Below are 22961 nucleotides of genomic sequence, written 5' to 3' on the forward strand. Positions count from 1 at the left end.
TAACGTAAAGTAAAGTTAAGTAAGGTAGTAGTATATATATATATATATATATATATATATATATATATATATTTTTTTATTTTTTTTTGGGTTACACCCATTATAGTTTCCCTTTATGTTAATTCAAAAATTCTTATTATATAAAACTTGGTTTTCAGAGTTACTAATTCACGTGATTGAGATATATGTCAAGTAAAACATTAGATGCCAGAATGCAACACAAGTAATTTTGTAAAAATTAGATAAAAATAGAAAATTACAAAAAATATATATATATATTTAGAATTTTTTCTTATAATTAAATCAGTAACCTAATTTTTTGGTTATGTTGGTTTGAGTTTATCAAAGAGATTAGGGTTTAATAATTACAACTAAATGAGATTATCGATTTTAGTTTATAAAGAAGGATTAAAGTTTAGTTTTTACGACTAAACATGTTATATGGTTGCCTGGATTTATAAATGAGGATTATGGTTTAGATTTTACAATTAAACAAGAGTTTATTTCGATTTAGGTTTATAAGTAAAGAGTAGAGTTTACATTACACAATTTATACAATGTTATTTATCTATTTAAATTTATAAAAGAATATTTAGATGGTACAATTAAACGAGATTATGGGTTCAACAAAATAAATGTGTTTATTAAATGTTATTTTTAAAATTTTTAATTTATATTTAAATGTTATTTATATTTTAATTTATCTTTAAATGTTGTTTATTTTTTAATTTATATTCTAATGTAATATGTCATAGTGCAATCTCATTGGCTAAAACAAGAGGGGTGAATAAAAGAGAAATAGAAAAGAGACATTATTAACTTAAATAAGGATAACAAAATTCAATATAATTCGTAGTATAATGATTTCTAAATTTTTTTCTTTTCAAATATGTAATTTTGTATACTTACATAATTAAAAAAATAATTCTGAATGCTTATCTCAAAGGCACTATAACTCATTTTTTTGGATTGATGTTAATTTGTAAGAACTTAACCATCAAATTTTGTAGTAGTTAATTAAGTTTAAGAAATACAATAAATTGCAAAGTAAAAAAAAATGCGAGAACAGTTTTTTTTAAAAAGCTGGAAGTTAGGAATTATTTTTTTTAGGATAATGGTATAATCATGATTAGAGTATATTATCTAAATTAATTTTTTGAAATTTTTTTTAATAGTAATATTATGAAAAATGGTGAATAGCTCACAAATTTTTTGGTGGTGGATAATTTAACATTACTAGATTTTTAAATATGTATGATACATAAATAATTTTGTTCAACAAAAAAAATATTTATTAACTTTAAAATTTAACCTTTTTGAATACTTTGGATATAACATTCTTACAATAAAATTTTAGTTTTAATTTTATTTGGAAAATAAATAACCCTAGACGGGCCCTAATCTATATTAGAAAAATATGATATTCAATTAATATTGATTAACTTTTTTTTTAATGTTATAATTTTCCTTATTTTGACACATGTAATATTTTTAGTTCATACGTGAAAGATTAAATTTTAATCCACGTTAAAATTGTGGGCTCTTATCTAGTATATATATAATCTTTATAATGTTTTTCATAACTTGATTATATAATATTCGAAGATTTAACCCACCATATACCACATAACAATTTTGTTAAACACAATCTTAATTAAACTAGTTTGGTTCGATGTGTCTTATATTAGTATAATGTTGTTGTTAACACGGCTCAGAATCTTACACATGGACCGTGTCATGTGGAACATGCATGCCCATGTTTATGACACTATATATAGAAAATTTAAGGAAATATATGAAAAAATTAACAAAACAATGTATAGTTCAACCACGAAACTACTAAATTAATAAGATCATCAATATAAAGCCTTTTTGTTTTACAAATCTTAGTTTAAAATTTTGTTAAGAAACCAAAACCAAAACCTCTTAATATATATAACACCCAAAAAACCCTTAAACCCAATAAAATCCATGTTTGATTAGTTAGTTGATTAGTTAGTTGATTTAGATCCTCAATTATATATGTCCTCGAATGATTTTTATGAACTATTTAAATATATATTTTCTTTATTTTTGTTTAGATTTGGAACGGGGAAAAAATGTCGGATAAAGCATACAACTTTAGATTTATGATGGTTAAAAGTACGATGTTTTGAAATGTCATTTAAATCCCAAAGTTTAGCTTCCGTTGTTAAAAGTTTCATTGACGTTGTCATTTCATACACACCATTAAAATTTTGTTAATGAGATGGTAACATGATCAATTGTAAGTAACAATTCATGTTACCATCTCATTTAAGGTTTGGCTTGTTGGTAAGTGTTTGAATATTGAAAATAAGAACCGCTTCAAACAGTAATTCTATGTTACTTTATCACGCTCTAAATATAAATTTATATAAATTTTTAGTTGATGAAATCTAAATGTTATGGGATAATGGACTTCTCATTGATCATTATCATTAATCTATGGGCTGGACTTTATATGGATCCACTATAATAGTTTTGTTATACTTGTATAAATTCTACCAATCCCTACCTCAAGCTTCCAGAAGTTTCTATTCTAAGTGACACTAAACATTTCAACAAGTGTCAAAGCTCTTTTGCGTCTTCGTCTCCGTCTCGTCGTCTCTCTTCGCCACAGGTTCGTCGAAGTTTTCAGCAAGTGTCAAAGCTTTCAAAGTTTTCGTCTTTTTAAGAGAATAATGAACAACACTAGCTATAGCTCTGTTGTAACGTCGTTTAAACATTTTGGAATCCTAAATCAGAATCTTGTCTTGTGTAACTGTGTAGAATGGATCGTGCTGCAGAAGCTTATGCTCTTATGTGTAACTGGAGAAAAAATCATCCTCCTTCTTCCTCTTTCCCTCAGGTTCGAAGCTTTCAACTTCTTCTTAGTCTGAAAGAGTATAAAGTTCAAAACTTTATGTAGCTCTGTGTTCTCTACATCAAAACCCTCTCTTGTGTTATTGTGTAGAGAGGTTCAAGTGCATCAGATTCTGCAGTGTTGAGGAGTTTGAGAGATCATCCTCCTTCTTCTTCGTCTCTTGTCAAACTTTCTCAGCTTACTACTGTCAACAACAGATACGAGTCCCCTCCTTTCTCGTCTGGTGGATACAGATGGTATGTGATCTTGTTCCAAACTAAATTACATACCATTTGTGACCTTGTTCTTAACTAAATTTCATACCTTTCATCAGTATAAGTAAGAAAAATGTAGTCTTTGTCTAACCCACTACGTATGTGATCTTGTTCCGAACTAAAATTTCATATCTTTCATCAGTATGAGTAAGAAAGTTTGTGTTTTTGTAACCGATCTATCTCAAATTTATGAAAATCAGGAGGTTGGTTGTGTACCCTAAAGGAAATGAAAGAGACAATGGAAGTGGATTTGTGTCAATGTATGTGGAACTTGACAAGAGCTGCCTCTCATCTACAACAACACCACCCAAGGAGGTCTTTGCTTATCTCTCTTTCTTTGTCTTTAACAAGAAAGAGAACAAGTACTTCTCTGTTCAAGGTTCGTATGCTTCAAGCCTATATCTATCTTTCTCTGTATGGATATATATATGAATGAATCAGTGGTAACATCTTAACATATTAACATGTAGATGTGGAAGTAAAGTAATTCAATGCTTCAAGAACTGTCTGGGGAGTGTCTCAAGTTCTTCCACTTGAGAAGTTCAATGACCCTGCCAATGGATATATCTTGGATGGTGAAGAACATGAGTTTAGTGCTCATGTGAAGATTGCTTCAGCACCCGTCCCTGTTGATGAGAATCTCCCATTTCACAAGTTCTCTTGGAGTGTTCGTGATTTCTCTCTTCTGAAACAGGGTGATTACGCATCCAAAACCTTTCAAATGGGAGAGAAGAAGTGGTGAGTCTATGAAAGTTTTGTTTTTGCTTTCTGATATAGTTGTAACTTTCTAAGAACAAGTGGGACAATAATGTTTTGCAGGACTCTAACTTTGTATCCAAAGGGAGACTCTAGCTCAGAGGGCAAGTTATCCAACTATGTGCATTTAGCTGAGGGTGAAAGCTTATTGATTGGTGAGCTGATTATGGTGCGAACACAGATGCAGGTTCTAGACCCGCGTGGATCCAATCACCTATCAGGAGGCTGGCGTAAGTAAAGAATGTTGATGTTACTATATTCATTTATGGGATAAATTAGATGCTGATGACATATTCATTATGTGTTCTTAACTTAAGATGTCAAAATGTATACTTTAGTATAAACCAGAAGTCTTAAGTTTATAACTAATGTGATTTACATACTTGGCATGTTTTGCAGTTGAAAGTTGGGTGATGACCTCGACCACATCGTGGGGTCTTCCTCAGTCCATCCCTTTAGCTGAAATTGAGAAGGGCTACTTGGACGGTGAAGATACTATGAATGTGGAGATGAAATGTGAAATCACTAACACCATCAAAAACCACCCCTTCTATTAGCCTACTACTCTATTTTGTGCGTTGAGACTGAATGTGAAGTTTACGCTCTATCTATAATCTACCATGCATGCATTGTGTGACTACTCTGTTATGTTGTATGCGTTTATCAAGGATCTTATTAGTAATTTTATTGTTGTTTGTGTGTTGTTAATACTTGTTCTTTTCTTAAATCTGTTTGTTATGGTTTGGTTTGTCACCTACTTACAAGTTTATCAAAGTTCTATGTGAAATTTAGCAAATGACATAGGGCATATCAGAGTGTAATAGAGATGTCACTTAGAATTCAATAGATGTCCATAGTGATGTTCGTTGTCGAGACATGCATATATCTTATATTGTTGTCTACACGGTTCAGAATCTAAACACATGGACAGGACCGTGTCATGTGGAACATGTTCATGTTTATGACACTATGGGCATTCTCATGATCAAAACAAATAGAAAAGTCGAAAATATATGAAAAGAAAATAAACGAAATAATGTATTTCAACCATGGAACGAGTAAATAAAAAAGAAAACCAAAACCTCTTAATAAAAACATCAAAACAAAACCTTAAAACCATGGTTGGTTAAATATTAGTTGATCCGTATGCTTAGTGATGAGGTCTGATAATGCATAACCACCACGACCACCTGTTGCAGCGGTTAATCTTTGGAACATTAGGCAGAGTAGTATCATCTTCGGTTGATGGTAGCACGTTGACTCGAAGCTTAATCCCAGCCTGACAAAGACCTGTCTTTAAGCTTACAAAGTAATGCACTCCTGGTTTTGTAAGCTTGATGAGATCGTGTCCTGTCTTGTACACAGCTACGGTAGAAGTTGGTTCACATGATCTGAACTCAAGATCATCGCTTATTTCTCTAACGTCGTTGAGGTTCTTGTTGTATTCGAAGTAGAGAGTGTCTCCAACACGGAATTGTTTAGTTTCACTCCACCTGTAGTAGTAGTAACTGTTGTACACGCTCCATCCTTTGGAATCACCTACCTTGTAGATCCTTCCTCTCTTGCTCGGTGTTGGTGGTGGTGGAGGAGTCTGATCACGTGAAGGGCCTTGGTTCTCGCTTGGTGATGGTGGTGGAGGAGTCTGACGTGAAGGGCCTTGGTTCTTGCTCGGTGGTGGTGAAGGAGGACTTGGACGTGAGGGTTCATGGTTCTTGCTTGATGGTGGTGGAGGACTTTGACGTGAAGGGCCTTGGTTCTTGCTAGGTGGTGGGGGAGGAGTAGGATGTGATGGTTCATGGTTCTTGCTTGGTGGTGGTGGAGGAGTAGGACGTGAAGGGTCATGGACGACAAGAACGTCGAGTTTAAGTCCATTGACGCATTGAATATGATTAGAGGTGATGAAGTAGTAATGTCCTGGTTCCTTGAAGGTTACGACATCGTGACCGGTGTTGTAAACAACCTTAGGAGAAGAAACATCGCAAGACATGTACTCTTTAGCGTTGGAAACTTGAGCAAGGTCGTTGACGTTCTTATCGTATTGGAAGATGAGGGAATCTCCAACGTGGAATTGTTTATGTTCAGCCCAAGAGTCGTCCTTCACAGTCCATCCATAGTTGGAACCTCCGACTTTGTAGGTTTTAGCTGAGGTGCAACTTAAGAGAAACATGATCACAGTCATAAAGACAAAGATCTTCTTCGTGGCCATGGTTCGGATCGTATGCATCGGAAGAAGAAGAGAAGTATAGATGAATGTTTTGGTGAAAAAAATATGTCACGTAAGTGCTCTATTTATATAGTTTTACGATCCCCTAATCATAATCCTTGTCTTATTAGGAGGATTAGTTTAGTTTTTTTTTCCTTTTCTCTGGATGAATAGGCTTTATTGTATACAACTACTTAAAAGGTTTGACTTGTGCATAAATAAAATACTTTAACTAATTAAAAAAACATTGTGATAATAGAACTTATATATTTTGTGATAATTGATCATTTGTATCTGCCGCTACGTAAAACTTCCTTTCAAAAAGATCACCACGATATGCATGCGTAATTCTAACTCATGATCAGCAGTAGAACTCGTAAGTCTTTTATGTCGTCGACAGAGGCGGATCTAGAAGAAAATTATATTTTCACAAATATCTTTGTTATGAACTCTATCATGGTATCAGAGCTTTTTTCCGCGTTTTTCTGTGATTTCATCTTCGTTTCTTAAGATTCTTCAAATTCACACCGATTAATCATTTTAGAAGCTTCGATTGTTTTTTGGCAACATCGATTTCGGTGAAAATGGTGAAGAAAGGAGGAAAACTGAGAGGTAGAGGTAAAACACCAGAAATTGAAGCGTATGTAGCTAAGATCTCTTGCGGATATGTGCTTCTTGAAGATTCAGAGGTAGATATGGTGAAACAACAACGTTTTCAACGATTATCAGAGTAAAAGTCCCACATCGAGAGAAAAATGATTTGTAGGGTAATATATAATACATGAGCCTCTCCACTCATTTCCAGTGGGTTTTGAGTTGGACTTCATGTTTACTAATACTAATGTTATGAATTGTTTAGGAATTGCTTACGAGAGAGAGATTAGGGTAAGCCCATCTTGGGGCACGAGCAAGTATCTGCTCTATGATTTCGTCTAGGAGTGATGCATTAGTGGCTTAGAACTCGAACTTGTCTTGTCACGCTGCGGTGGTAGTATGAAGCAAGCGGTGGTGGAGATGAATTAACAGTAAGTGTTATCAACCGTAACCATATAAAACCGTAGGTTAACCGTGCTTTTAGACTTTTAATATAAAAAAATTAACTGTAACTTTTAATAAAACAATGCTATAGGGCATGTTTAATGGTGACATTTGTAATGGGTGTCCAAAATAGTTAATTTATTTTTTTTAAACAAATGAGTGTCTAAACCCAACAAAAGTGTGTTAAATAAGACACTTTTAACAAATAAGTGTCTAAAATTAGACTCAGTATCAATTAATTTACATTTTTTTATTTTTAAGACCCAACTTAATCACCCCAAAATCACCATTGTTAGTGCTTACATGGTTTAATATGTCAACTAATAACTTTAATCCACTCCACTACTTATTTCCATTAATCAAATCAAAATTAGTTTAATTTTAAATATTTGTAGGTTCATAACCACTAATTTATTTATTTGTGATTGTGTTTGATTAAAAAAATCATTTCTTTAACTAATTTACTATAAATATTTGAATCATATAATTACATATATTTCATATTGTAAATAAATATTATTTGATATGGTAAGAAAATATAAAAATTTGCCTATAATATTATCTTTATCATAATCATCAAATAACCGTAACCGTATTATATACTATATGGTTAAATATCCCTATAGCCACTTGAATATTTGTGGTTGCGCCTTAACATTCGTGGCTACAGCGTCGTAACTTAAATAATTCGTGGCTTTTTTAAAAAAAAATCACCTTATAGCCACGAAATTTCGCGACTGCCAAGTGGCTATAGGTATTTTTTTACTAGTATAATGTATATAACCGTAACCGTTTTAACCGTATATATAAGGGTTTAGGTTATGTTTAAAGAAAATTTATAACCATAACCGGTGGTTAATAAACTGTAACCGTGATAACCGTAAGTGTGGTCATGCCTATTAATGAGATGTTCGTTAACACATGTCAAAAATATATAAAAAGAAAAACAAACAATTTTTATGTAAAAGTTTGGTTTTTAATATTAGTCATTAGCATGATCTTGATATTTGCCAAGTTATTGATTTGTAATATTGATGTGTTGTTAATGTATCGATCTAAGATTACAACACATATAAAAAAAAATTATCTCATATACCCTAAATTTATGTTTGATTTGAGATTACAACAATGTTATAGTCGTTTTAAATATATATATAGTAAATTAGTCATCATAAAATGAATACAAATTATTGAAGTTACTAGAAAACTTGGCTTATATTTTTGAGTTACTTTCTCCAATTAGGAATATCAAATGTGAAATCAATATATATATTTTTTTCCTTTCTTGTAATATTTTTTTAACTTAATATTGTTATCATTATAGCTATAGATGTTTTGGAAAAATATATAAAAATTAAAAAATAAATCATATTTAAATATTTAAATATAAAATATTTCAACATTCTTAACCTTCTTATCTCCTTGTTGTGTTGACAATATGTAACGCCCCGACTGTCACCTCTTCTAGTGGGCCTCATGTTCACTCTCAGTTAATGTGCCCACCTCTCTTAATCGGCATCATGTCTTCTCACTAGGCCCGTGAGCAAATCAATCCGACACCGGTTTGATATTTCCTAGAGGCTTAAAATCTTGTTTACGTCCTTACAAATCACCACATGATCTTTCTTTGTGTTTTGGCCTCACTAACACAGTTCCGACAATCACTTACCAGAAGGTCACCCATCCTTTGACTTCTCCAGCATAAGCACGCTTAACTGTGGAGTTCTCTTAGAACCCTTGACCGAAAAATAAGTTCACTTTGATGACATAGCTACGTGGTCAAATCATTCATTTAAGTCTTTCCGCAAACCAGGGTCCCACACAACAACACATATCCAAGAATGCATATCTACCCAAAATCGATCCTCATGGTGACAAGTAACCATTGATTTGTCACCACACAATACACGATTTAGATCAATCTTTGTTATAGACTTTAAAAGCACATTATTCCATAACACAATAAGACCCATATTTTATTAAGTAACAAATATTTGAGGAGTATGGAGTTTAAAAGGTCATTTTTCCATAACACGATAAGGCCTATATTTTAGGGAAAAAAGCTTAAAAATACCTCATATATTTTTTATTTAGATGTTTAATACATTATCTTTTCTGGTTGGAAGAATAATACTCAAAATAATAAAAACGTGGAATTTAATACCTAAAATATTAAATATTTTCATTTTCCTACCTACGATCTCTCAACAAAAAATATATTACAATTTTACTCTTATTCACTTCTATTTATTATTAATGCATAAGGGCATCTTTAACACAATAAACCCAAGGGCCTTAGGCCAAAAAAAAGGCCAAAAAAACGAAACAGTTAAATGGTAAGGTCCATCCGGGTGTTGGTTAAGATGTTTTGAGATAAGGGTCTTATGCCACGTGTGGAGTGGTGAGAGGGTATTATTTTTTTTTCTTTTCTTTTTTCTTTTTTTTTCAGGGTATTTTTTTTTTTTTTAGGGTTTTATTTTTTGTAAAAGAAAACATTATTCTTTTTATGTTTCTCATTTTTATCTTCATTGTTTTGGTGCTTTGATTAATATGTTTGTGTGATTTAATTAATATGTTTGTATCTTTTTATGTTTCTCATTTTAATTAATATGTTTGTATCTTTTTATGTTTCTCATTTTTATCTTCATTGTTTTTTTTTGTTATTAATAATTTTGAATTGTTTTTTCTGTTTCTTTTTATTTTCAAATCAATTTTATGTTTATTTTTAAATGTTTTCAATTTAAAAGTTATTTATTTAATTTTAAAATTTTAAATATGTTCTACATTATTATATTATTTAATATTTAAGATTCTAGAGGTTCAACCAATAATCAACTCTATAATTATGGTTCTTAACTTAACCTCTTACATTATTAATATGATTAAAAAAACCCTAAAATACATCTTCCCACTTATCCCCTTAAAGATGCTTTAAAGGGTAGAAGGGTTTAGAGAGAGAGAGGGAGTGGAGAGAGAAACGATGAAAAAAAGAAGAAGTAGACAAAAAGTGGACTGACAAAAATTGGTCAGGAGAGAGGAGAGAAAAAATACTTTTGGTGGTCGCTCATTGTGTTGTGTTGTGTTGAATCAGTCCTTGAAATGTATAAGTTATTAGTTGCTGTGTTGTGTTATTAGTACTGAATTATTTAACATGTTAACTGTTTGGTCCACAAATATAATAAAATTATAATTGGCATTTTTAGTACATTTTCAGAACTTAATTAGGAAAATAGTACATGTACTATTTACAATTGGAGAAATACACTATGAAATATAGTAGTTGTGAGAGAGAGAAGAAAGAGAAATGTCATCGTAAATGAATCAAAAAACAAATCATTTTTTTCCTTAAAAAAAAATCAAATTTTAAAATTCTTTTTTTTAATTTTTTGGTTTTTTTAATTTTTTTTATTTATTATGTTTATCTCTTCAATCTAATAACTAATATACTAGTCACTTGATATTTGTTTTCTAAAAACTTTTAAGTAGAGAAAAATCTATTTTTTCTTTATTTGATAACCTCAAATATATTTTTATATATATTGTACATGTATCCTATTGTACATATACACGTACATATATCTGTATCTACATATAACATACTGTATATATATATATATGTACAGTTGTTTACTAGCTGTGCATGTATCAAATTGTTCATATCAAACTTTCTAAAAACCAAACTCATGTTAAACTTATGGAATCGTCAATAATATTTTATTTTAAACTTTCTATAGAGTTAAAATATTAACAACACGTAAATTTTTAATAAAGTTTAAATATTTATAATATATATATATATTAAAATTTATATTTTATAATATTTTAAACATTTTTAAAAGTTTAAAAATTTTATAAAGCTTAAACTTTTCTTTACAATACTCTTTGTTGTTAACAACCCTTATACAGTATAGTCTTTGAATCATCTTCATGATTGTAAATGAATTATTTGTATATATGGTAGTTTATTTACCTTTAGTAACCTATTTATTTGGAAACCCATTAGTAGAGAAAAACCTATGAAAGAGGTTTTGATACTTAGCTTTTCACCATTATCTGATATAATAATTCTCTGTGTTTTATAAAATTATTTTATCTATATAGATCACTATTCCTCTCAAAGCTCTATTCTTTCTCACTTGGAAATTAAACAACACCAAATATTAACTCATACTAAATGAGTAATGACTTCTTTGCATACTAAATGAGTAATGACGTCTTTGTAGGTTTTTGGAATGATGTGGCACTGAGTGCAGCTAGGAATCTTAAATTAGGTGAATCAATCCCATTTAAACATTAAACCCTATTTAAATATAAATTAGTTAGATTTAAAACGAGAAAATTAGGATAAAGCATAACTCTTTAAATTTAAGACCGAAAAGTATGACATTTTGAAATGTTTCTCAAAGTTTAGCTTGAATTGGCTTTGTCATTTCATACACACCGTTAAAATATAGTTTTATTAGCTTTGTCGTTTCATACACACCACTATAATTATGTTACTGAGATGATAACATGATTAATTTTTCGTTAGCAATTTATGTTTAGTCAAAAATATATATAAGCGGTTTATAAATCTTAAAAAATACATTGGCGTGACTTAAAAGTAGCCCACTTGACATTGCACCTATCCATTGACGTAGCCTTAATCAAGTTAGATCTCTCTCTCTCTCTCTCTCTGAATATATGTTGTTATATATATAAATTAGCTAGCTTTATTACATCTTGTATTTGCATCTGTTGCTCATGTGTTACTTGACTCTGCACCATTAGTACAAGGCTTATTCAATGTCCTAGCCATATGTTTCAGACGGCTCAGCCTTATAGTTCCCATCATTTTAGCCAGATCCTCCACTGGTATTCCCGCACCTAGATGTCATCACAGACACACACACACACACACACACACACACACACACACACACACATGATCATTCACACTTTTCACAACTATCATCACTTCTAAAATGACATTAGATGGAGATAGACGGAGCCTCACTCTGATCAGACTCATCAACGAAGTTGGCTCCAGAATCAGGCGGTAAATTCAGTGCTATTTGGCTGCCTCCAACAACTGCTTGGATCTGAGATTCTTGACGGTTTATCTCAGCTCTCTGCCTTCGAAGCTGATAATTTTTGCTTCTGAAATGTATAACTTATTAGTTGTTAGGTTGTGTTATTAGTACTGATTTATTTAACCTGTTAATGATTTGGTCCACAAATATAATAAAATCAATATTGGCATTTTTAGTACATTTTCAGAACTTAATTAGGAAAGTAGTATATGTACTATTTACAATTGGATAAATACACATTTAACATTGTACGACCCAACTATGAGATATAGCAGTTGTGAGAGAGAGAAGAAAGAGAAATGTCATCCTAAATGAATAAAAAACAAACCATTTTTTGTCCTAAAGAAATCATTTTTATTTTTTTTTTGCTTTTTTCTATTTATTAATTATTTATTATGTTTATCTTTTCAATCTAATAAATAATATACTAGTCAATTGATGTTTGTTTTCTAAAAAATTTTAAGTAGATAAAAATCTATTTTTTTACCTGATAACCTCAAATATATTTTTATATATACTGTACATGTATCCTATTGTACACATACACGTACATATATTTGTATCTACATATAACATAATGTATATATATGTACAGTTGTTTACTATCTGTGCATGTATCAAATTGTACATATCAAACTTTCTAAAAACAAAACTCATTATAAGCATTGTACAGATATATGTACATGTATCATATTATACATATCAAACTTTCCAAAGAGCAAATTTACTATTTTTTTATTCGCGAATTATTCGCTTCGCTTCGACTCATCTAAATTTTTTGAAACTAAAAACACATAGTACATAAACATAAAGTGCAAAATATGAGATATTAGAGGTTTTTGTTTGACATGTTTTCAAAATAAGAAGGAAATGTAACCACCGTCCATAGGATTCTCAAATTTTATTTTTAATACTGATTTTTCTAATAAAAATGTTATTTGCTTAAGAACAACATTTAGCAAAAAGCCCAACATGCCCAAATATAATAATTTGAATAATAGGCCTGTTAGATATAAATCCAAATCTATAAATACACATATTATATAATGATTTATATTTATACATATATATATACACGAAGCGAAGCGGATATTCGACATTAAAAAATCAATATTTGTTATTTGCTTTGGTTTTTACGAATACTACATTTTCATATTTGCTTCGCTTCAATATCTTATAGATATTTGAATTTTTCGAATCGAATCGAAACGAAGCGAATCTAATGAATATTTTGCCCCATGCCTACTTCTCAATGCACAGTGTGAGCTGCAATGCTTCTATTTTCTCCAATGCTATCAACCTTCTTTTATGGGTTTTTCCTTTTATGCTCACAATAGAAGGCACTGCTCCAAAGCAATGAAGCCAATGCATTGCTTTTGTTGTCTCAACCAAACGGTGTTATCTAAACAATTGTGCAAGGATTCAATCATGCATAACCTTGTAATGACAAAAATTCGGATGGATAAGCTTTGTCTTTTGTTCACCAATCAGTACAGGTTATTGAAGGCACAACACAATTTTGCACATACTGTATATATTTTTTAAGTCCTAGTTTTCTCCTACTGTCTACTCTAATGTGTTACGATATCCATTATATATAATCATTATCAACCCATCAACTTATAAATTTAGCTTAGATATGAATTTAGTGTTTGAATACACAAAAGATTGTACTAAGAATCCATGTATCTAAATGAATATCAGCTAAACTAGAAAAACCTTGGTTACAGCTTTTTTAATGAACACAAATGAAGCAGCTCCTTTCCATTCGAGATCAGAATCCCTAAGGGTCCAAGTATCGCAACGGACTACAGAACAGAGCAATACATCTTCTAAAGGAAACTGGTCTGTAGTGTATGCCAAATACTTATGATCGTTAATGGGAAGACCTAAGCGACCAGAATCAGTAATGGCGCTAATGCTCAGAATCAGTGATCGTTAATCAAATGCATAACTAATAGTTAGTAAATTACAAATATACCCTCAAGGCAACAAGTATCTTCTTCCCCTGACTCAAATCTACAACCTTAAAGATTAAGTTTCCCAACCTAAATCCAACAACCAATGATGTTTTCAAATTTCATCAATCCTCCCTCTCTTATATATATATATAAAAACTGGTTTGGTCTTATCATGAGATTCTGCGAGAACTCTGCTCCGTCATATTCATCTTCTTCTTTTAGAGACCAAGCTTCCTAAGCCAACTCCTAAAACCTGTATGTTTACTGGTTTTGATGTTTTCATCTTGGGAGAATTTGAAACCTTCTTCTTCATAGTCTCCATCTCCATCTATGTTGTGATTGTTGTTGTCCACTTCGCTGCTGCTGCTGCTACCCTCAGCTTCCTCTGTCAAGATCTGTACACCGCACTCAATAATCTTGTCACCTTCGTACTTGTGGTTGAACTCAAATGTAATCTCGCTCATAGTCACATCCACTTCATGGCATCCGCTTCGTTGGCGAAGCAAGTCACCATGACATATGACCAGATGTTTTGACTTAAAATACAGTGATGTATGCCATTCCAAATTGTTGACTGTAACACCTCCTTTGTTTCTTATACTACAAAGAAACAAGTCTCAATTTTTCCATCAAGACTAGCTTCGATCCTAGATAATTGACGTTCCCACTTTTGCTTGCTCTGCCCACGCAAAGATGAACCCACGACACAAAGGCCTAATGGGAGGTAGCCGCAAGGCTCAGCTACTTTATATGGCAACCTCTTCAAAGCCATCTTGTATAGAAGTTTGTTTGAATGCAGAGAGACATAAGATCTCCAGAGCTTCTTCTATGGACGGACTATCCACCTTGTAGATATCATGAATCCCATGCTTATCTTCAGTGGTAAAGATGATCCGACTTCCATGACCGAACCAAGAAAGTTCATCAGCCAATACCTCCAATTTCTCTAGATCATCTACATCGTCAAGAATGATGAGCACTCTTTGATCATGTAGTCGATGATCAAACACCATCAAAAACCACCCCTTTCTATTATGCGTAGAGATCGAATATGACTAGTCTGTTCTGTTGTATGCGTTTATTAAGGATCTTTTTAGTTATTTCAGCTTTGTGTTGTGTGTTGACCTGTTTTATCATGGTTTGGTTTATCTCCTACTTATCAGTTTACTAAACTTCTATGTGAAATTTAGCATTAATCTCTTATTGACTTCTTCTGTTAAGGTAAACCTCAAATCGTTTTGAGTCAAATTAATGCTATATGGCAAATCATAGTGTATCAGAGATTTCACTTAGAATTCAATAGTCGTAAATAACACAATTTTTTGCACTTTTTTTTTCTAAGTCCACAAAGATGTGTATTGTCGAAACAAGGCATAGAAGCATGAAACAAAATGAAATGTTCATGTTTATTACACTATGGGCATTCTCATCATCAAAATTATAAACGACGAAAATATAAGAAAAATAACTGAAACAATGTATTTCAACCACACGAAACGACTAAATAAAATTAAAACCAAAACCTCTTAATAAAACACAAGAAAAAACCTTAAAACCAATAATCTCTATGCTTAGTGATTAGGTCTTAAAAGGCATAACCACCACGACCACCTGTTGCAGCGGTTAATCTTGGGAACATTAGGCAGAGTAGTATCGTCTTCTGTTGATGGTAGCACGTTGACTCGAAGCTTAATCCCAGCCTGACAAAGACCTGTCTTTAAGCTTACAAAGTAATGCACTCCTGGTTTTGTAAGCTTGATGAGATCATGTCCTGTCTTGTACACAGCTACGGCAGAAGTTGGTTCACATGATCTGAACTCAAGATCATCGCTTATTTCTCTAACGTCATTGAGGTTCTTGTTGTATTCGAAATAGAGAGTATCTCCAACACGGAACTGTTTAGTTTCACTCCACCTGTAGTAGTAGTAACTGTTGTACACGCTCCATCCTTTGGAATCACCTACCTTGTAGATCCTTCCTCTCTTGCTCGGTGTTGGTGTAGGAATCTCACGTGACGGTCCTTGGTTCTCGCTTGGTGGTGGTGGAGGAGGACTTGGACGTGAAGGGCCTTGGTTCTTGCTCGGTGGTGGTGAAGGAGGACTTGGACGTGAGGGTTCATGGTTCTTGCTTGATGGTGGAGGAGGACTTTGACGTGAAGGGCCTTGGTTCTTGCTAGGTGGTGGTGGAGGAGTAGGATGTGATGGTTCATGGTTCTTGCTAGGTGGTGGAGGAGTAGGACGTGAAGGTTCATGGACGACAAGAACGTCGAGTTTAAGTCCATTGACGCATTGAATATGATTAGAGGTGATGAAGTAGTAATGTCCTGGTTCCTTGAAGGTTACGACATCGTGTCCGGTGTTGTAAACAACTTTAGGAGAAGAAACATCGCATGACATATACTCTTTAGCGTTGGAAACTTGAGCAAGGTCGTTGACGTTCTTATCGTATTGGAAGATGAGGGAATCTCCAACGTGGAATTGTTTATGTTCAGCCCAAGAGTCGTCCTTCACAGTCCATCCATAGTTGGAACCTCCGACTTTGTACGTTTTAGCTGAGGTGCAACTTAAGAGAAACATGATCACAGTCATAAAGACAAAGATCTTCTTCGTGGCCATGGTTCGGATCGTATGCATCGGAAGAAGAAGAGAAGTATAGATGAATGTTTTGGTGGAAAAAATATGTCACGTAAGTGCTCTATTTATATAGTTTTACGATCCCCTAATCATAATCCTTGTCTTATTAGGAGGATTAGTTTAGTTTTTTTTTCCTTTTCTCTAGATGAATAGGCTTTACTTATTTTAGTGTTTTTAATATAATGGAAAAAATTATCTTATTGTATACAACTACGTACTAAAAGGTTTGACTTGTGCATAAATTATATACTTCAATTAATTAAAAAAAATTACTTACTAATAAGAGAGGTTTCAAGGCTCCTTAAGCTATTCACCTCAGCTTCTCAACATTTCCTCATAATTTGCCATGTCATCATCACTAGAATCCTTTAAAAACAACCACAACGCTTAACCTTTACTCTTATTATTTAAGATCATACCTCTTACTCTTCCCAAGGTTTTTCGTTACAAATTCACCTCCATCAAATTGGCTTTCAACAAACATTGAGAGTGTGTCCACAATTTGTAGGAGTATCTTCAGCAGATGTTGAAGCGAGCTAGGTAAAACACGAAATCGATCTTCTTTCTCTTCTATCGTCTTCCCCCTTTGTGTTTTCCATCTTCTTAAAATTATGTGAACATTTTAGTTTTAGTGCCTGATTTTGCTGTATAACTCTTAGGGCGGATGGGTTTTTTGGTATCATCAAAACCTTGCTTAGTTTTTGTTGGTTTGTAACTATGGATCGTTTGAAGCTTATAACACAAGGGTTGTTGTGTACACGTGATTCGTAGCTCTAGGTTTAACAGTGCGGTGCTATACGCTGATCTAGAGTGTTTACTTTCAGAAAACTGTAGTTGTGATTGACCCTAACGTGATTGAAATTTGTTTGATTAAGCTTTTATGAACCGTAAAGTCACATACACCCAATTTTTTGTAGTGTTTGCTGTTGAGTAAACCAAATGGTGGACTGTCATAACAAGCCCGGTCCGGTCCATAAATCAATTAGTCCAGTCAAACCCATCACCAAGTCCGGTCCATCTGTTTGCTAGGCGGCTAAACTCTTCTCGTAATTGTATTAGTTTTTGGTTGTATTCATCCTTATATAATGGATTCATAACTTATGAATAAATATACACACGAATTCCTTTTTTATATTCTCTCTAGTTTACAACAGATGGCTCATGAAGAGCTTTATTGTGCAAAGAAACTATAAGAGGAGAATATAAATTGAAGAACACCAAACTTAGCAAGTTTTTTTTTTTAATTGAAATATTGTTAAAACGTGTCAAAAGTATATAAAACAAAAATTAACAAAAAAAATTATGTAAAGTTTGTTTTGTCAATATTAGTCATTAACATGATCGTTATATTTGCCAAGTTATTGATTTGTGATATTGAAATGTGTTGTTAATTTATCGAATCTAAGATTACAAATTTACAACACAAATAAAAAAATTATATTATGCAAAAGTGAAAGGAAATAACATAATTGACTTGACTTAATGCATTTGAAACATATTTTAGGTGGTGGTAAAGAAAATGCTTTAAAAGTAAGATATGATTATAAGGTGTAAGAAAACAGTAGTGGTAAAGTAGATGATATATTTGTTATAATGTAATAAGATGAAGATTTAACCGGTGGTTTGCATGTAAATCATAATATGAAGAAATTGTATAATCATATTTTAGTCGGGATTGAGATACCACATATTTTGAGGTTTAAAAATATTTATAATTATGAATATTTGGTAAATATTTTGGTGATAATTTAACTTTATTAAATTATTGTAAAAATTTCAAAATAATTTAAAAATATAAATGAAAATTAGTGAATTAAGGAAAAACGAATATCTAAATAACTATTGTGAAAAGAAACTATAAGAGGGAATATAAATTGATGAATACCAAGCTTAGTAAATTCTTTTATTGTATACCATAAAAATAAGAACCGCTCCAAATGGTGACTCTCTAAATTATTATTATTATTATTATTTGATTGAATGTAAAATTATATTTAACCCAAAAAAAGTCCTTGGTACAATATTATATGCTGTTTGTAAGCCACTCCTTACATGCATCAGAGCAAAATCCAAAAAGATGTTTGTAAGCCACTCCTTACATGCATCAGAGCAAAATCCCCAGCATGAGATCTGTATTTAAGCAATTTCTTCCACATCCAACTTCCTTTTGTCGTATTACCACATATAGACGAGAAAGAAGCCGACCGGAGGAGCTCCCTTTGAATATAGTTCACCCACAAAGAGTTTGTACCAGAAATTATTCTCCAAATTAACTTAAAGCAGCTCATTTTATTTGTTTCAGCCAATGATTTCAACCCCAAACCCCCCCCCCCTTCATATTTAGGAGCACACACATCCTTCCAAGCAATCTTATTTTTCCTCGCATTTAGCTCTGGCCCAGACGAAAGAAAAGCGGAACAAATTCTCTCTTTCTCCTGAACACAAGCGCTCGGTTACCGAAAAGCTGAAATCCAAAAATTTGTAAGACTTACAATTACCAAATCTAAAAGTTGAAGGCAAAGGAGAGAAAGCGACTCTTCCAGGAGGTTATCCGTTGTCTAATACGTTTAAGAAGAGGGAGACAATCATCCAGAGACATCCGCTTAGTAAGCAAAGGTAAGCCTAAATAGCGCACATGCAAAGTATCGCAAGCAAAAGGGAAGCGAGCAAGAATAGCTGCTCTATTAGAGCCGTAGACTCCAGCCAAGAAAAGCGTTGATTTCTCTAAGCTTATGCTTAGGGCATCTCCAACAAGGGATGCTTAGCAAGGGTGTTAACAAAAAGAAAAATGTAAAATAGAAAAAAAAATAAGAAAGAGAAAATAAAAACACTCTAGAAGTACTAATTTAAAGAATCGGGTGCTAAGAGCATAATTATTGGTAGGTTTTTAGTAAAATCTTAGGCTAAAAAAGTTAAGAAAAGGTAAAAGAAGTCTCTTATGCAAGAGACATATATTAACTTTTCTTAGTTTTTCATCACTTTTCTTAGCTTAAGAGTTTTCTAAGAAACCCTTGATAATCATGGTCTAAGACCATCCTCAATGCTGAATCTTAGCTTGATCCTTAGCTAATTTTAATTAAAATTTAATACATAATTCAACCATATATATAAGATAGGGTACCTTATATAAGGTACTAAAGAAATTATAAGATCCACTTTTTTCAATTAAATTATTAAAAAAATCTTAAGATTCATTTTTAAAGCTTATGCATTGAGGATGCTCTAACACTATTTCTCTGACAAAGTATATATGTACCTTTGTGAATGGTCCAATTTTATTAAAAAATTAAATCATAATTATATAAGTAAAAAATTATTAATTTGTTTTTTTAGCATCTCTAGCATGGTATAACCGTTGGAGATAACCTTAGCCCTGACATTGATGCAAAGTCCTTAAAAACCTCTAAAATCCCCTCCAAAAAAGAGGGTTTCCTATCCGTGAAGATCATAATGTCATCCGCAAAGCACATATGAGTAAGCTCCATGGCCTTATTTTATAGTGTTCTTAAATAGAAATTTATATGAATTTCTAATGAATAAAACTCTTATAATATCATGGGCTAATGGACTTTTCATTCAACACTAGCTTACTGCTATCAACAACACCAAATACGAGTCCCCTCTTTTCTCGTCCGGTAGACACAGCTGGTATGTGATCTTTGTTCTAAACTAAATTACATACCTTTTGTGACCTTGTTCTACACTAAAGTGCATACCTTTCATCACTATAAGTAAGAAAAATGTGATCTTTGTTCTAAAACTAAGTTACATACCATTTGTGACCTTGTTCTAGACTAAAGTTCATACCTTTTGTGACCTTGTTCTACACTAAAGTTCATACCTTTTGTGACCTTGTTCTAGACTAAAGTTCATACCTTTCATCACTATAAGTAAGAAAAATGTTGTCTTTTTCTAACCCATCTATGTTTTCAACAAATGAAATCAGGAGAATGATTGTTTACCCTCAAGGAAACGAAGAAGATAATGGAAAGGGCTTTGTGTCAATGTATGTGGAACTTGACAAGAGCTGCTTCTCATCGACAACAACACCACCCAAGGAGGTCTTTGCTTATCTCTCTTTCTTTGTGTTTAACATGAAAGAGAACAAGTACTTCTCAGTTCAAGGTTCGTATGCACATACCCTTACTTATCTATATCTATTTCTCTCTATATGGATGAATCAGTAATATGTGTATGGATGAATCAGTAATATGTGTATATCCATGTAGATGTGGAGGTGAAGAGGTTTGATTCATCAAAAACTGTGTGGGGAGTATCTCAAATGCTTCCACTTGAAAAGTTCAATGACACTGAAGATGGTTTTAACTGGCATGGGGAATGTAAGTTTGGTGCTCATGTGGTGGTTGTTCCATCACCTGTCTCGTTTGGTGAGACACTTCCTTTTCACAAATTCTCTTGGAAGGTTAGGGATTTCTCTGTTCTGAAACAGAATGATTACGTGTCGAAAACCTTTGCAATGGGAGAAAAGAAATGGTGAGTGTGAGTCTATAGAAGTTTGTTCTTTTATCTTTTCTGATATATTGATTGTTATATGTTTGCATTCTAGTGGTAACTTGCTAACAAGTGGATGATTAATGTTTTACACAGGACTCTTAAGCTGTATCCAAAGGGAGACTCTCACTCTAGAGAAGGTGACGACTTGACCATGAATTTGCTTTTAGCTGACGGTGAAATCTTACCGCGGGGTGAGCTGATTTGCGTGCAAATACATCTGAAGGTTCTAGACCCGCGTGGATCCAATCACCTAACAGGATGGAGTAAGTCTAAACCTAATGATGTTACTATTTACACAGTTGTTTATTATCATTGCTGGTTTCATTATGTCCTACTCCTTTGACTGTGTAATGCAATTTACATACATTGCTTGTACTGTTTTGTAGGGAGAGGTTGGATCTTGCCCTCAACCAAAGACTATGGGTTTCCTCTATATATATGTTTGGCTAAACTTCAAGAAGCTTTGGACCGTGAAGATGCTTTGGATGTAGAGATCGAATGCGAAGTTCTTAACGCCTTCAAGAACCATCCTCTCTTTTAGGTTATCTGTTTTGGTTATCATGCATGTCTGTCTTGTTGTCTACTACTCTGTATGACTTGCTCTGTTTGTTTTATGGGCGTAGAGATTGACTTGTGAAGTTCTTTCTACCAAATGCTTTGTCTATGTTTAGGATATCTATTTGTCTACCACTTAATTAGACTAATCTGTATTGTGTGTTTGTGAAGGATCTTATTAGTTATTTAATGTTTGTTTGTGTCGATTCTTGTGTTTTGCTAAAATATGTTTTATTATGGTTTGGTTTCATGCTTTCATGTATACAAAGGTCAGTAACCTCTTCAAAGCATGTTAAGATGATGTTGCCACATTTTTGTATCGTTTTCATCAAACAAAGCATATGATTTCATTCTGAAACAAATTTCCAAATTTACCGGCTCAACTAAGTAGTATATGCTTTGTTTGATGAAAATATTATATAATGTATTCAAATATAATCAGTTAATTGAAATGTGTCAAGATTTCGTGAATTACAATTTCGTAGAATGTTAAAAATTTATATAATAACATAACAAATTTCACATTTCTTGGTTTCTTAGAGCATGAGCAACGCCGTAGTTATGCATCGTCCCACCGAATAATTGTTCAAAAAATAAAACACAAATACGATTAATCAAAAGAAACGTTTCTTAAAACGAGACTTTTTTCACTCGTCCTTCCAGCCACGTGGCTAATATTAATTGGGTTATGTTTTTTTCTTTTTTTCTATCATCAAGGGTGAGGTATTTGTTTATAGGGTTAGTATTAGAAACTGAATGAGTGTTTTGTTGGCTGTGATTATGTTTTTGTTTCCTTGTTGTTTAATATGAAAAATTATAAATTTTTATACGGTTGATAAGGTATATCAAGATCATCATTAGTACTGGGAGACTAAATCCAAATATTTATAAGGTTTTAAAAAGGTCTAAACGACATTTATAAGGTTTTAAAAGGGTCTAAACGACATTTATAAGGTTTTATAGGGTTTTTAAAAAGTTTACAAAGTTTTTATAAAGTTTTTAAATTATTTTTAAAAGGTATTTATACAGTATTTAAATATATAAATTTACACATATATAAAGATAATTTGTGTCTATAATTATTATTGGT

General features: G+C 32.4%; 3 protein-coding genes and 1 pseudogene across 3 annotated transcripts; 2 read left to right on the forward strand and 2 right to left on the reverse strand.

Annotated features, from left to right (window-relative positions):
- Window positions 1–2578: 2578 nt before the first annotated feature.
- On the forward strand, window positions 2579–4451 carry LOC17894425 (annotated as a pseudogene).
- Window positions 4452–5044: 593 nt separating this feature from the next.
- LOC17896424 (uclacyanin-3) lies at window positions 5045–6100 on the reverse strand. Its single transcript, XM_023788483.1, has 3 exons — window positions 5829–6100; window positions 5680–5752; window positions 5045–5647 (listed from the first exon to the last, which is right to left on the reverse strand). The coding sequence occupies exons 1-3, from the start codon at window positions 6098–6100 to the stop codon at window positions 5045–5047; spliced, it is 948 nt and encodes a 315-aa protein (XP_023644251.1).
- Window positions 6101–15739: 9639 nt separating this feature from the next.
- On the reverse strand, window positions 15740–16783 carry LOC17894240 (early nodulin-20). The gene has a single exon (XM_006300968.1). The coding sequence runs from the start codon at window positions 16781–16783 to the stop codon at window positions 15740–15742; it is 1044 nt and encodes a 347-aa protein (XP_006301030.1).
- Window positions 16784–20391: 3608 nt separating this feature from the next.
- Window positions 20392–21998, forward strand: LOC17896106. The gene is made up of 5 exons (XM_006301381.2): window positions 20392–20449; window positions 20748–20926; window positions 21031–21295; window positions 21410–21579; window positions 21703–21998. Exons 2-5 carry the CDS (start codon window positions 20752–20754, stop codon window positions 21855–21857), a joined length of 765 nt encoding a protein of 254 aa, XP_006301443.2. The 5' UTR covers window positions 20392–20449; window positions 20748–20751; the 3' UTR covers window positions 21858–21998.
- Window positions 21999–22961: the final 963 nt, after the last annotated feature.

This window comes from Capsella rubella, unplaced genomic scaffold (assembly GCF_000375325.1).
Source record: "Capsella rubella cultivar Monte Gargano unplaced genomic scaffold, Caprub1_0 scaffold_2, whole genome shotgun sequence".
Taxonomy (NCBI): domain Eukaryota; kingdom Viridiplantae; phylum Streptophyta; class Magnoliopsida; order Brassicales; family Brassicaceae; genus Capsella; species Capsella rubella.